This window comes from Hermetia illucens, chromosome 1 (genome assembly GCF_905115235.1).
Source record: "Hermetia illucens chromosome 1, iHerIll2.2.curated.20191125, whole genome shotgun sequence".
Lineage (NCBI taxonomy): Eukaryota > Metazoa > Arthropoda > Insecta > Diptera > Stratiomyidae > Hermetia > Hermetia illucens.
In genome coordinates this window covers 8647114-8661488 of record NC_051849.1, presented here as the reverse complement: position 1 = coordinate 8661488, position 14375 = coordinate 8647114, and the positions used below count along the sequence as shown (strand labels likewise).

Genomic DNA, 14375 nt, shown 5'->3' with positions numbered 1-14375 from the left:
CATATTCACACGAGATACTTTCGTATAAATAATATGTTTATCTGTTCAGTAGCATGCATCTTTTTTTCCTATCCGTAACGAATGCAACCCTAAATCTTATGTCCGCAACTTTGAATCTAAACAAATGGTGGCTGAAATTATCAACCCTTATACTTTGCAATGTTCATTTCCAATTGATTTATATGTCAACATGGATTTCGAACAATGAACAAGAATTGAAATCCCAAGGCGAATGTATATCCCTTGGGGTTTGAAATTAAATCATTTTATGGTGTCTGTTCACCGCTTAATAAAAGATAAAGAGCGTTTTTCATTTTACATGTTGTTCAGCTGGGGGATTTGTTAGAGCTTGGTAATGGGAAAGTTCATTTTTATAGCAATAACTCCACAAATTAATGATGTGTCACGTACATTTGTACTCTACAGGACAATATAGGACAATTCTAAAATGGATCATTTCTTTTTTGTTTGCATTTCATAATTCAACCCTCGAATTCCAGCAAAAGATAGTGACTAACTAGTAAGACTTTGAATATCTTTTTTTTTTGTGCGTACACGGAGGTGGAAAATCTTAGAAAGACACGTCCGCCGCAGCTCCACCGCCCCAACGCCAGAACTACAGCGGGCGCGTGTAGGATTCACACCCACTAAAAACCACCCCCGGTCTCTCCAGCCCCAGCCCCGCGGGACCACCATTGAGGTATTACTTCGCGGGGTAGGTTTGCTCTTAGGCACTCATCCGTCTCCTATTTGCAGCTTTCCTCCTTCTTTGTTCCTTCAGCAACTCCTCCTGCATTTGAATGATTGCTGAGCCAATCGCAAGCCACTTCTCCTCGGACTCCAGCATCTCAGTAACCAAGCTCTCCGGGGTCCCGCTCCTGCCCAGCACCTGGTTTAAACTCCTTCTCTCCATCGCAAATCGTGGGCAGTGAAACATCACATGCTCTGGATCCTCCCGTATGCCATCGCATCGGGGACAGTTCGGAGAATCATCCAACCCAAAGCGGTGCAGATACTGCCTGTAGCAACCATCGTGTCCCGTGAGGAACTGCGTAATGTGGTAGTTGGTCTCCCCATGTTTTCGCTCAAGCCACACCCTAATGTTGGGAATGAGCCTGTGCGTCCACCGACCTTTCGCAGACTCATCCCATCTGCGTTGCCAGAGATCAAGCGACTCTGACCTTGACGCATTCCTACGCTGTGCATGCCCCTCCATACGTCTTGCATTGTACAGGACACTCATTTCTTTGGCCAGAATGTCAACCGGGATCATGCCTGCCACCACCAATACTGCCTCATCTGATGTGGTTCTAAAAGCACTGCAAACCCTCAAAGCCATCCGCCGGTAAACCGAGTTCACCTGCTTCCGTCTCTGAGAGTTTGCAAGCGCCTCTGCCCACACAGGCGACGAGTAGAGCAGGATGGAGCGCACCACTCCGGCTAGCACCAACCTCCGACAATGTTTCGGTCCACCAATATTTGGCAACATTTTCGCAAGTGCCGCGGTGGCCCTGGCTGCCTTTTGGCATGCATTCTCTAGGTGTTCCCTAAAACTCAATTTGGTGTCAATTATTACCCCCAGGTATTTAATAGCCGGCTTTGATACGACCGTATGTCCACCGATCTCCACTTTCACAGCGTTATTTTTCCTGCGTTTCGTTATTAAGACCGCTTCCGTTTTCGCGTCCGCCAAGGTCAGCCCGGCCTTTTCTAGCCAGGACTTTACCGCTCTCATTGTTTCCGTTGCGTAAACCTCCACATCTTCTAGGTGTTTTGCTGCAACAACCACAGCTAGGTCATCAGCAAAGCCGACAATCGTAGTACCCTCTGGGACGGGAAAAGCAAGCACCCTATTATACATGATATTACACAACAGTGGACCAAGTACCGATCCCTGTGGTACCCCGGCTGTGACAATGTACTCTTTGGGGCCCTCATTCGTCCCGTACCAGAGAATCCTCTCTGAGAGGTAGTTTTCCACCAAATTCGCTAAGTATCCGGGGACACCTATGCCAGCCAACGCCCCTTTAATTCTATTCCAGTTGGTCGAGTTGAATGGGTTTTTGACATCCAACGCCACCACGGCACAGCAGCCGCCAGAAATCAGTCCACCTTTTGCCAGGTTTACCACCATGTTAATTGCGTCCACCGTAGAGTGGGCGCGTCGGAAACCAAACTGGCGTTCCGACAAACCATTGCTGGCTTCGACGATGGGCAGGAGTCTGTTGTAGATGACTCTTTCCATCATCTTCCCCATTGTATCCAACAGGCAGATAGGACGATACGACGCTGGGTTTCCAGGTGGTTTGCCATGCTTCGGAAGCAACACCAACTTTTGCTTTTTCCACTGGGCAGGGAATATTCCTTCTTTTAGGCACGCCTCGAAGGTGTTGGCGAAAATGTCGGGCCTAGTCTTCACTGCCAGTTTCAACGCTCTGTTGGGGATGCCATCCAAACCTGGGGCCTTGTTGTCACCGAACCTACTACATATTTCCCGCCGCTCCTCCAAAGTTATAGGCGGTATTATGCCGTCATTTAACTGGACAAAAATTTGCCTTCCCCTATTTTCGTGGTGAGGGAACAGAGCGGTAACAATCTATTTCAGGAGGCGCGGACAGATCACCTGGGGTGATTTTCGCAACCTTTTCATCACCACTCTGTAAGCCTCACCCCAAGGGTTTATGTCGGCATGGTCGCACAGCTGTTTGAAGCAGTTCTTTTTGCTCCTCCGAATGGCTTCCTTTAGACGGTCACGCAATTGCTTGTGTGCCTCCTCTCGACCGTCGCCACCGGGTTTTCTTCTGAGCATCTGGCAAAGCCTCCTTGCCCGAAAGCATGCCCCTCGCAAACTTGCGATTTCGTTGTTCCACCAGTAGTTGGGTTGCCTACTGGGGAGCAATCGTCTTCTGGGCATAATAGCATCGCATGCTTCCGTCACCCATCGAGTGATCTAGGTAGCTTTCTCTCCAGCCGTACCATTCAGGGATATGTCGGATTTGAGCACCGCGGAAAACGTGTCCCCCTCGAAAGCTTTCACTGTCCAGCCAAGCATACCACCCGGCATTCTGCGAAAACTCTTTTTCGAGCTCGATCCGCCCTTGATCTCTATGCAGATTGCCTGAAGGTCGCTGTGAGTATAGTCCTCACTTACATGCCAAGCGATTCTACTGCCTAGAGTGGCACTCACGTATGTCAGGTCCACTATAGACCCCAGGCCCCTTCCCCGGAAAGTGTACGAAGACCCAACATTCGCCAGTACCACGTCCAGCTCCGCGAATGCTTCGAGGAGAACACGTCCCCGCACATTAGTTATCCGGCCGCCCCATTCAAGAGCCCACGCATTGAAATCGCCTGCTATTATGATCGGGCAACGTCCTCTTGCATCCAAAACAAGAGCGTCAAGCATCCGCTCATACTCGACGAGTGTAGCGCTGGGTGGAGCATAGCAGCTGTAGATGTGGGTGGGGGGGGGGCGGTGCTCCGTTTTAACGCCACCTGTTCCCTAAGGTGACACATAACCCAGCCTATTCTCACTCTCCCTGCTGCTAACAGTTTGAATGCGTTCTCCACTGGTAGGCTGATGATAGCGGTTTGTGTTCCCCCATAGGCTTTCCTTAGCATTTTCACCACTGACTCTTGTAGTCCGGCAAGATCGAACTGTTTCTCCAACGCTCCGCGAACCTCCTCCTTCGTCGTGATTTCATCTATATCTTTGCAAATTATAGTGATCTCCGGCCTGCTAGCTCTTATGTCGGCTTCCTGCCCTAAAGTCTTCCCGATTTGGCTTAAGAATTTTTCCGCGGTTACATCCTTGGATTTCTTAAGCTCCAACATAAGATCTCCCTTCTGGGACCGTCTAATGCGGCTGACGTTGTCTCCCAAATTGGTGAGTTCGGGGTCTGCCTTCACTTTCCTGAGAATGTCGGCGTATGACCCTTCGCCTCGTTTGGAAATGAAAATCACCTCCGGTCTTATCTTCCTCCGATCATTTCTTTTCCGCGGTTCTACCTTCCTCTAAGCTTCCGCATCCGCCTTTGAAGGTTCGATCCCTTTTCTCGAGGTAGCCACTGCAATATTTTCACTGGCAACTTCAGACGTACTTTTCATGAACTCCGCCTTTTTGGGAGTTGAGTCATTTTTTCTTTTCAGGGTTTGTTGGCCTGTTGAGTCATTCAGCTTCTCGCGCAGCCTCTTCCCCGGTTTCTCCCCTTTTGTGTTTTGAACCGGCGTTACTTGAGTTGCCTGGTTCACTTCTCCAATCGGCGACTTCACTACTCGTTCATCCTGGGCCTTGCCGTACGTCAAAGGGATGCCTCTTATCATGGCCCTTATATTTTGGCGATGTTCCTGCGCTCCTTTATAAACTCACACAGCTCCATCATCTTTTTACCGAGGGCAGTAAAGGCAGCTCCAGACTGATCATTGCCCAAAACATCGCTCGGGTGAGTCGGCGTCAGTGATTCTTCCTCATCGAAGACTCCCGCTATATGCTTCCCACTGGGGGTAGCGATCGTGGGGGCTTGTGCCCGTGTGGGAGGGAATCTGCCAAAAATCGAGCTCCTTCTGAACGGGTCCGTCACTGGAGCCAGTTCAAGTTCCTCCCGTACGCTTGTAACATTAGATGCCACAGTAGGAAAGGTTCCCACTACTGAGGCACTGCGGTCGTTGGATATCGACGGCCGGGAGCCCGCTTGCTCACTCCCCCCGCATCTCCGGATGCGTGCATGTGCATGGCCATGACACATTCACCGAGCATTCCCTTATCCGCACGAAGGGACGCGCCTGATGGGAGATTTGGCAACTCCACACAAAGAATATCTAAAATCAAATTTAACTATTATCCTTCCCAGCAAAATCTGCTATAAGATTTCTTTTCCAGCGAAGTTATAATGAGGTGTAACTGGCGAATATGTAGCTGGTCATGGCCTATTGCTTTCCTAATGACTGCCATCAGTTGGAGCATGCAACTTTGAGGCATAAAACGTTTGGTTTCAGATAAATACAGGTATACCTACGGCCGGACTAACGTAGTCTACTCCATGCATCCAGTGTTCTGTGTACAATCCTCGTCCATCTTATTGGTAATAACACCATCTTCGCTGCCTTAAGGATGTACAAGAAGGCTACAAACCATCATATCAAGAGCCTATAGGATTGCTCTTAACATCGGGTTGCACTCCAACCGGTGCCTTGATGATGCTTCATTAAATTGTACCTTCCATAAGCGACGAGATCGTTTTGCCCTTGATCTCTTATCCCAAAGTCAATGAAGTTGTTAATCTGCCGCCATCATTTCATTTTTGCGCATTTCAACGATAAAAGTAATTCTTGTGCAGACAACATGGCGAGTTTATGTAGCACTTCAATACCTGACTGCCAGCCTCATGATTTCGCCAGCCTTTCCGACTGCACTGAAGCCGTTTTTGATTATTACGTTGCTAACGACCATCACGATCGCAAGTTTTACGCTAGCCGTTGTAGTTGTTGTCCCTTTAATGATCGCGAACGGCTATGTAATTTTTTCTAAACGTTATTACACGGAAATTACGCGAGTATCTCTCAGATGCAACTCTTCAGGGATACAAGCCAACGCCGAGAGCCAATGAAATTTATCCTTGATGAAGCAGTTACAGGCAAGCAATCAACGGCTGATTGCCAGCAGATCAGACTTCGCCATCTAATAAAAAGGTTGTTTGGATGGAAATTATGCGATAACGAGCAAGTGTTCACTGCAGAAAATATAAATAAATACAGCCCATCAAAATATAGTATAAATACACCCCTTCCTTAGATAAAACATTAGATCAGAAAAAAGATAATAGATGGAATCTTATTTACAGTGGGACTGTCGAAAATGACATCATAAAATTGGCGCTCGGGTCAGTACTCATTTTCATACGCCCAGGCCCAATTTCTCACTTTTCATCAACAATTTATTATCCCGAGCCCATTGTCATAATGCGGTGAATTTCTTCATATCACGAACACATACAATTCTTTGGAGTATTACATCGAACAGGGAAATTCATCATGTTCATAATAAATAAGGCCCTCGGTATCTCGACCAACCTTAAAAAATTGCTTAATTATAAGTTTTACGATACCTGAAACATGCCTCGTTCATTTATCATGAATCCATGGAGAATACTTTTGATACTCATATCTAGATTAAGCGTGGTTGAACAAGAAATAGAAGTAGAGGGGAATCGGGTTGTAATATGATATCTTAGATTTTAAATGCGCAATCAAAGTTACTTAAAGTCCCAACTTCTAAAAATTTCTTCATAAAACCGTACTGCATTCGACCTTCTCCTAAAATCTGGACAAAAATCAAAAACTCCATTTTGCAAATTAAACCTTGATGTATCTTTTTTATTTCCATTCAAAACTTCTGAAATATTCTAATGATTTTTCAACCCCCGCTAGAGACTTTGATTCTATGCACACCGCACGGGTTCAGCCAAGGAACCCAGGACGTGATTCCGCCAATAGTGGTACCGGGCGAACTTGATGCTTCGCGAACGTTTTTTTGGAGCGTCCACCGCTTCGGCGAAAGGTTTCAATCTCAGCAAGGAGACCCATTTGGGCCCACCCAGAAGTCGAGCTTGAAAAAGTGCTCCCTTCGCTCCAGAACTTCAAAGGGGCCCTCATATGATGGCTGCAGCGGCCTCTCATGATTATGAGGAAAAACTTGTCTCGCAAAGGGCCAATGATGTCGAGATGGGTGGTGTGAAAACGCTTGGTTGACCAAGGAAATACGCCTACTTCTTTTTTACATGCTTGTTGATCTTACACTTCTGGCACGCGATCCATTGTCTGGCTCAATGTTGAATGCTCTCTGTTGAAAGCTGGGACTTAGAGAAAGGCGTTCTCTCCCTAATCGTCCTTAAATGGATGTCCAGGATGCGATCTAAGATCTTCAACACGAAAGAGGTGAGGCTGATTGATTGGAAATCCTTCACGGACTTATGGCTATTTCTTCAGTCCGTCCTTGTATGGTTGCCAAGATTTGTGCCTATAGCAGATGTTTAAGATCTCTCTAGTCAGCTTCCGGAGGCTGGACAGGTCTTCATTCCACCACGGTGGAAATGTCTTCTTGCTGCATTTAGCAGACGTTTTCGAATGCCTTTTCCAGAGCTCTGACCTTTGACTCCAGTTCGTATGTCGTGCCAATCTTATCAATTTATGCCCTGGAGCGTTTGTTGTTGTTAACTTGACCAAACTTCCTCAAGTCGATAGTCATGAAGTCTCTGAAAGGTTTGGGTACCCCCTCGAGCTGGAAAAATGAAGCGCTAGTGTATTGCCCATGTTACACACGTTAGATTTGGATTAATAAAAAAATCAAAGAATGACTCACCTTTTTTGCTGACTTCCGAGCTGCTGAAAAACTCAGGACTGAACCCAGAAAAGCGTATAGACTCTTCCTCGCGGGAATACATGCTCTGCCTTGATCAGCGTCTCTTATGTTGGGGAATAAATTATAATATTTGCTTAGGAGCCCTTTGATTGTTCGGTCACCTCCGAACCAGGGCTTCTGTGCTAGTATGATGTCGAAATCTTCCTCTAGGATGAAGACAAGCAAATTAGCTGGGGCGCACTTCGAGTGCTGCAGGGAATTTGTCAGTCCCCGTCGGACCGTCGATCCTCATCTTCTCCAGTAGCTCGTTAGCGACGTCGGCTGGATCCATATCGTCGTCCAGTTTCGCAGCACGGAACACTTTCACCTTTGCGTTCCTGACTTCGAACCGCTCATTGTAGTCTGCCTTTTCCAGTGCCTCCAGACACTCTCCCGTTATATGGAGCAGAAAAGGTCTGCTAGTCGCCTTGTGTTTCCCCTATTTGATAACTACCTAGTCGTGCATGGAAATCCTGGCGTTTTGAAGGCGCTGGCATTCGACGAGCTTGTCCTTATGTATGCAAATCTTCGACAACCAGATGCTACTCCTAGCAACGCACGAACCGAAAAAGTCCCTCGAGAATTGGTCCTCGCATGCTATAACGTGGTACCCACCGGCAGCCTGAGAGGAATCGGAGCGGGCGATGAATCTCGTGTGTTTGCCTTCGGCGTACAGAAGATGTTCTATGATCTTCTTCTGGAGCCTGGCCTCACCACCGGCCCACACCTCTGGTGCAAGTTTGCCGCTACCAAAATTGCCATCCGCCAGCGCCACAAGTAAGGGACCCCTGGCTACGTCGCTAAAGGGTTTTCCAGTTTAGTGTTTGCAGGATTTGCTTAGCGTCCGAGCCTTTGTACACTCTGCTCCGCTTTTTTTTTTTGTTCAACCCGACCCCCGATATCAACAGTTGCAGATTAGTAGTATTCTGGCCGGTATTCGCTACACCCAGCTCGACGACGGGGTAAGAGTCTAATTTGAAACTGAACCTTCCCAAGATATTCAGAGTTCGCATACTTAAAACCAAGCTTCAAATTGGTCGCAAAGCCCTTTGCGTATGCTGCTCAACTTTGGCAGCACCTTCTCCAGGACTGGAAGGACAATCCCTGGGCTATTGCGTCGGCTCATCCCCCCGCCAAATGCACTGGCCCCTAACACAGGAAAACAAAGTCTCATCGGTTTTATGAGCATACTCCCAGCCCGACCTCACACACATTTGGCCGCCCGTAGACAATTTCTAGCAAGGCACTAAAATTATCAAGTAGAACAGCATAGCCTACCTAAAATCTCTTCCGCGCGGAGTTTAAATTGTGAAGTTTATGGTGACATGAAGCCAGACAAAGTAACAATCTATAGTCGTATCAGTCCCCAATTATTGATGATGGAGGCGATTATTTATCAATTCGGCAGTTTGTTTTCTGGTTGATGGGACTAACGTAGTTTTCGTTCTAACCAGGAAAGTCTTTTAAAAAAGTGATTCTTGTCATCAAAAACGCGTTCGATTCTGCAAAGGGAGGCAGTCTTCACGGAACGAATCCTTCGTCTACTTCCGACAACGAAAATTGGTACAACTCAAACACAGAATCTTTAGAGATCTCGCCACTCCTTAACTTAACCCTCAACCGAGGGCGGCCAATAGTTTCACTGTGTTGTTCAAGTCATTCTCTCTAAGAACTGTGCGAAAAGAAGCTTCTATACGAATTCTTCTTCTTCTTTATCCTTTGTCCTATACAAAAGTTAGAGGGGGGGAGGGGGCTCGTCTTGATTGGCTGCAACATTTGGCCCTACGATCGGTACAACCCCAGATCAATCACGGATATCTTCATTCGGAAGTGGTCATAACGAGTTACACCACTTGCCCAACGCAACAGCTTGGACTATAGTCGGCCAACACTCAAAACCATACGAATTATTTCCAATAATCGACCCTATTTTATTCTCTGTACCCTGAACTGTCGCGATGTCCACAAATACATTAATAAGGAAACGAGAGCCTCTCCAAATGATAAGAAATCACAGATTTCGAATCCACCCGCGACTTGGAGAAATCAAGTCGTGGCCGAGGCATGGATTTTGGAGACCTCACCAGATTCATGCTACACCACAGAAAAATTGTACTCGGTGTCTACGGGGTCGGACAGCCAGAAAAGATAGTACAGCAACTCCCTTAATGAGAGGAAATGAAAACCTGACTACGGCTGACGTGTCGGTGACACTGTTGCTTAACTCTTCCGAAAAACGGGAGAGGAAGCTCGGCAAAAGGAAACTTCAGCCGCAAAGGAGAAGGGACTGCAGGCTTGCCTGTCAAAACATTCTCATCCGCCTCTACCAGAAAGAAACCGAAGAAAGGGAAACTGGTGTTGTGGACACAACTGATCTAATTCCAGTATGTGGAACCAGGTCCATGCAGCCTGGACACCGTGAACCTGGAAGAGCTCGCAGCCGACGACAATGGAAGGCACTGCCAAAAAAGGCGAAGTTTCTTAGAAATGAGGATCGGGGCGTTGCTACACCACCAAGTGTGGCGATGTCCAGAGAAATGGGATGCAAGAAAGCGGAACTTTCGCCCGAAGGTGAGGACAAGCTGGTAACCCCACGCGGAACGCAGCAGACTTTTCAGTAAGCGGTAGTTTCCATATTAGACTACACTTGTATCTACAACAATTAGAGTTAGTGAAATTAATCTGCAGCATTCCAAAGCTTGTACACTCAACTGTCTTTATACAAGAAATACACAAAACCTTTCATACCTGAAGCATCCAGCTTCCGGTTTGCCGACTTGTTTTAACTGGGTTAGAAACAAGGACCTTTCTCTTCCTATTGGATACCCTCTCTATCCTAGCCCCTTGACGGGGTGGTGTTGAAAATTAAAATTTTACTATAATAATTTTAAGAGACTCCATTTGAGAGGCCGTATTTTTTAAGGGGGTATGACGAGAGGGGGATGTGGTACCGTTTCAAGTTTTCTACGGAAACCTCAACCTCTCCTTCCATAAACTCCTCATCCCCTCCAATGTTCATTCGTCCTGGGTGTGGATGCGAATGCGGTCTTCCCTATGTGGTACAGCAAGATTGCCCAAACCACATCATGCCACTGTGCTACACATAAGGGAAAGGTATTTTCCGAAACGTTGTTAAAGCACGATTTGTTCTGTTTAAATGTTTCGTCAAATGTTTCTACGTTTAAGAGCTCCAGAGGCATCAATGATATTGATGTAACTTATGTGAATCTTGCACCAAAGACATTTGTCCAATCATGGAGATTGTTAGATGGATGCAATATGAGTGGTCATACTCCTATTGACTGCTTGGAATATGTTGCTTGGATGAAGGAGTTAGCCGGCCGCTCTCCCATCACTGAGTTTGTACTCTTATCTACGGATGAAAAAGTTGAACTGTTGAATGAATGGATGTGTAGCGTCAATGATGACATGCTTACGAAGCCCGAACATGGTGGACGAACGCTGTTCGCATTAAGCGGAGGGAAGTCCGTCGCCTGAGAAAAAGATTCCAAAGGGCGCGCCGCCTAGGTTTTGTCAATCCTGATATTAATGTTGACCAACTTACGCTCGCCTATATGCCAGGTGTTTCGTCTTATAAAGATGAAGGAGGGGAAGAAATTGCTCCCCTGAGGTGTTGTCAGATCGTAGAGCGCAGGGCGGGGCTCAGGTCTCGAAAGTGGGATGGGATGACTAGCGAGATGTGCAAAACCATGTGGCGGGCCATCCCATCTCATGTTCAGTATCTGTTTGAATGTTGCTTACGGGAGGCTTATTTCCCTTCATTCTGGAAGACTGGCAGGGTGGTTATGCTCCTGAAATCACTAGAAAAGGATCCTCGGTCGTGCCGGGCCATATCTCTTCTGCCGGCTCTTGACAAAGTCCTGGAGAGGATTATGGTAAAGCGACTAGTGGCGAAAACATCCCATCTGGTGCCTGGCAGGCAGTATGGCTTCCGTACTGTCAGATCCGCCGACGACGCCTTAATGTATGTGAAGAACTTTTTTGTCCGCTGTCATAGCAAGTACATCTTTGGAATGTTTGTGGATTTCAGAGCCGCATTTGGTTACCTAAGATGGTCGTGAGTGTTGTGGAAACTTTGTTAGTGTGGCTGCCAGGAATTAGTTCTGAGGAAGAGCCACTTCCATCGTTGGAAACCGTTCGCCCAAGGTGTCAACGAACGTGTGTGGATGAATGTAGAGCGCGGCTTCCCACAGGGATCTATCACAAGCCCATTTATATGGAACCTGATGATGGATGAACTGCTGGGTGAACCTTCTTCCGTAGCTGAATGTGCTGCCTACGCTACCGCACCTGCGTGAACGCAAGGCACGTTTCACTAAATTGGTGTCTATGTTGACTCGTGTGATGAGGTGCGAATAGCATATAAACAGGAGAGCTGCTAGATCCATATATGTGGGAGTCTTACATGCATGTTCTATGTACGGGTCCCCTATATTGTATGACTTTGCGATGACGGCATAAGAAAGGTCTGTATGTCGTCCAGTTTCAACCAACGCCATGCAAGCCTTATAGGGTGTTCCTCCTCTTGATCTGGAGATAGTCCGACATGCCACCCCCTACAGGATCGGGAGGGGCGTATCTTTGCTGTAAACAAATTTATTAAGTGTGGATCAGGTGAAGGGTCTAGGACTGCTTGCGGTCAAAAGGTTGCTAAATGGGAGTATAACATCTAAGTGGCAGCTTAGATGGAACGAATGTGAGATAGGTCGGGTCACATAGACTACGGCAAAAATGTGTCTACCAGAAGAAGTTTCGTCGTGGAGTTCGGGCTTGAGATAAATTTCCTCCTGACGGGACATGGTAGCTTGAATTAATTTGTCTTCTTGCGAATCCTTGTCCCCAGTTCTGTGTGGGGCAGGGTCAAAGGGCTGGTTTCATGTCCACTGTGTCTATCCAACCTGCTTGTGACATCCGCAATCTGAACGACATGGGGGTTCACATGGTGAATGCAGTAATCGATGCACTAATGAATACGCGCGTGCTCCCTTCCGTCGAGAGATGGAGTTCCCCCACGCTGTTTCACCGGCAGTATGATGGGCGAATGGCCTTAGTGGCCATAGTGGACAGCCGTCGTTTTGTGTTTTGTGCTAGTGTTGCCTTACGCGTGTTATATTATACGCAGTGCGGTATTTGAATGGTGGGGAGGTTTCTTTGCGATTCTCCGCTGCGAGCTAGTCAACCCGTTGTTGAGCACCGTTCCTTCGTACTCGAGGAGGGCAATCAGATCCGGTTCTGCAAGAAACTCAGAGGTTATATGGTACTATGGGAACCGGGACAGCCCTCTGAGAGGATATGCCCCAGGAGAATTCCTGGAGGATGTGCTCTTGACACGGTTATTTGCGGTTCGCTCCTTGTAGGAATTTAGTGGTGGTTGTGTTTATGCCTACATCGCAGGCAGAACTACTTGTGACCTCAAGCTTGGAATTGCACTGCACAACTCGGGTACCGTACGCCTTAGTTGTGCCAGAGGTGTTAGATAGGTCTTGCTTCCACTGGTATGAATCCCGAGCCTGGACTCAGTATAAACTAGTACCACTGTGTCAGTCATGGCAGAGCTCTAATTGTGGTCTCCAAATCAATCCATGTACGAAGAGGACCATGGAATTATGTCTACACGCAGGTACTCACATCAAACCCGCAGGACCTTCATCTCCTCCAATGGTGGGGTTGAAAGTTCAACCTCTACCCATTTTATACTCACATGTGAAATAAGCTTTAGATTCTTAAGCGGTTGTGGTCGACTTCTTCAAGTGACTTTTTTCACAGGTTGAATTACTCCCATATTTTTCTCTACTACAGTCCTGCTTACCATCAACCATATAAATACCATGGTTCTTACAAAATCATTCCGTAAACCTATCTGCCAACTCCCTAATATAAAACCACGAATGGCATAATAAAATATCCAAGAAAACATTAACATCCACGGCCCAATAGCAGGCTCTTCTTAAACATAATCGTTGTAATAATCATCATAATAATAAAAAATATCGATTGAATCACAAACTCATAAATTAGGCGCTGGATAAGTATGTGAAGAATGGAAGGGGGCTCCTCACTTCCCGGGCCCAACTGCAAGGAGTTTCGGCCCCGAATCAGACCTATAATCGCAATGGCAAACAAAATTATCCCGACAGTAATGGCTTTAACAAAAAGCAGTTGTATCTACCACAACGTAACGATAGCTATAGTAATGCAAACAACAATAACGGCAATAACGAAACATCGAATAAATAAGTTATAAATAATAACCGCCAAGCACTAAATCAAAAGTTATCGGTTTGTGGCGGGTAATGGCGAAGAAACTGCTCCAAGCAAAAATGGCAAAGGGAAATTCGAAATTGCTGATTCTGGTTCGTGATATACGAACAGGCCCCATGCCTCCTTTTTGGCCCTTTGCAAACTAACGCATTTGTATCCATCATTGATACAAGTATTTGCCAGAATAGCATTTTCGGTTCGTGAACATTGCACCATGGATACGGACTTCATCAATAAAGCTCCTCGTTGTAATATCGGAAATCATTTACAACGTTTCGTGTTCTACAACCTTATAATGAAGCAATAATATCGGTTCGTGCTCGGCAGATTAGAGAATTTCACGTTTAGATTACCATTTACTGCCTGGAAAGGGCGAGCATTCATCATCTTTTAATGCACCGCTTTCCCGCGAATCTTTTCACACTATATGGAAACGCTTTAGATTTTCATGGAGAAGAGAACGACTCCCGGCCGAATTTCAATTGGAAATTTCGTGTACCCGTATATACCCCTACATAAATATTTTGAGATATTATTCTATTGATAAAGATTTTTTAGGGTAGGTAAATGCATTTGCCCCCAGAGGGTTGGACTTCCGCAACAGTCTCGTCGTCGAACTACCAACTAAACACCTCCCTATCATCAAAGAGCTAGCCTGGAACATTACTTCGAGCTACCCCAGGAACCGCCTTGCGTA

General features: G+C 46.6%; 1 protein-coding gene across 1 annotated transcript in view; it reads left to right on the top strand.

The window, feature by feature from the left end:
- LOC119646359 overlaps nucleotides 1-13654 on the top strand; it is a 63367-nt gene extending 49713 nt beyond the window's left edge. Inside the window, exon 2 of the mRNA XM_038046796.1 lies at nucleotides 13436-13654. Within this exon, the coding sequence (XP_037902724.1) occupies nucleotides 13436-13654 (219 nt within the window). The remainder of the gene's footprint in view (nucleotides 1-13435) is intronic.
- The last annotated feature ends 721 nt before the right edge of the window (nucleotides 13655-14375 follow it).